At 32.8% G+C, this 1,544-nt stretch overlaps 1 protein-coding gene across 1 annotated transcript in view; it reads left to right on the forward strand.

Moving 5' to 3' along the window:
- LOC111717981 (axoneme-associated protein mst101(2)) overlaps window positions 1–1,544 on the forward strand; it is a 14,599-nt gene that overhangs the window by 6,989 nt on the left and 6,066 nt on the right. The window contains exon 4 of the mRNA XM_023493448.1: window positions 496–576. Coding sequence (XP_023349216.1) covers window positions 496–576 — 81 coding nt within the window. The remainder of the gene's footprint in view (window positions 1–495; window positions 577–1,544) is intronic.

The raw sequence follows: 1,544 nt of genomic DNA on the forward strand, positions 1-1,544 counted from the left end.
CCCCTCCCCCTCCCCCTCCGTCAATTTCTAAGAAATGACTACTGCTGTTATCTAATTGGTCCCTAGTAGTCCCCTGAAGCCTCTAATCTGTTTTTGATTAGAAATATAAACTACTGGACATCTACCCTAAATAGGGTCATATATCAATCCATTTTTACTTCTATCTTTATTTCTTTCTATCTATCTAACGTATAGATATGTATATCCATCTATCATCTATCTATATTTATCTACATATTTATATATATATGTATCTATTCATCTAGCTGGCTGTCTGTCTATCTCTCTATTTCTCTATTAATCTATCCATCATATATCTATCTATCTATATCTGTGGATCTATCCTTCCTACCATCAATCTGTCTTTCCACCAATATCTATTCATATATAATAAATTAATGGATATACACAAATATATCTATATCTAAGTATCTGTCTATATATAATATATCTATCTATCTATCTATCTATCAATCTTTATATTTATCTATCTAGGGTCCCCTGCAAGCTGAACTCCCTGGTGCTGAGTGTAGAGCTGGAGATCCTCAATGCCAAGATATCTGCAATACTGTTCAGGTATAAACACATTGCTCTGCATTCATTTACACTTATTCATCCAGATTCATTTAGAAGACGACATTTAGCCTCTTCTGAACAAATACAACTTTCTAGGGGGTTTTATTAAATGACAGAATCAGGGGCAATTACAGGAATTTTTCCTGCCCCTCCCCACTTCACTGTATATGACTCTGCATAGAAATTTATTACTTTTTTCTTGTATTGAACTGTTGCTTCTAAAAAGGTGAGATCACATCTGATATTCTGAAAGTAATGTGGCATTTTGCTGTTTAAATCTTTTCACCCATTGTCCCATTATCAATGCGGATAATTTTGCTGGGAATTCTAAAGCTTAGACAATTTAATAAAATTCTTATAATTTGTTCCCAAAAAAAAAAAAAAGAACGGGAAAAACAGAGGAAAAAAGATGGAATGGAGAAAGAAAGAAAGGACGGGAAAAGAAATGAAAAGAAAGATGAAAGACAAAACATAAAAATAAAAGCAATGTGAGATGAAAAATAAATATGTATTTATCTTGTGATTGGATAAATGAAACACTTTGGAAGAAATAAGTTGGTTTAGATAATTTTTGTGTAAACAAAAAAATAGTCGGTAAATAAGAAGGTTGGGGGGTGGGGGGGTGGGGGAGGGAAACAGAGGACCCACCCATTTGTTTTTCCTCATTATACTAATTATACTAAAAGAAACAAACAGTTTAATATCCTTCTAACCTTCATTTATAAAACCATAAACTTCAAGTTTGCGGTGAACTCTCCATTTTGTAAAGATTGTTTTTAAAAAAACCATACATTGGCTCAAAGCAGTTTTAGATTTGGTTTTGTTAATGATCTTTTTGCGTGTTTTGTACATTATGTCAATTCTATCATTTTTGGAGAGATCTTATATTAGACTTAATTATTGTTTTGTGCAACATAAAGATAAAACAAAGCCACCACCGCCCTCTTACCCCCCCCCCCTACCTTTTT

This window comes from Eurytemora carolleeae, unplaced genomic scaffold (assembly GCF_000591075.1).
Source record: "Eurytemora carolleeae unplaced genomic scaffold, Eaff_2.0 scaffold1522, whole genome shotgun sequence".
Classification (NCBI taxonomy): domain Eukaryota; kingdom Metazoa; phylum Arthropoda; class Copepoda; order Calanoida; family Temoridae; genus Eurytemora; species Eurytemora carolleeae.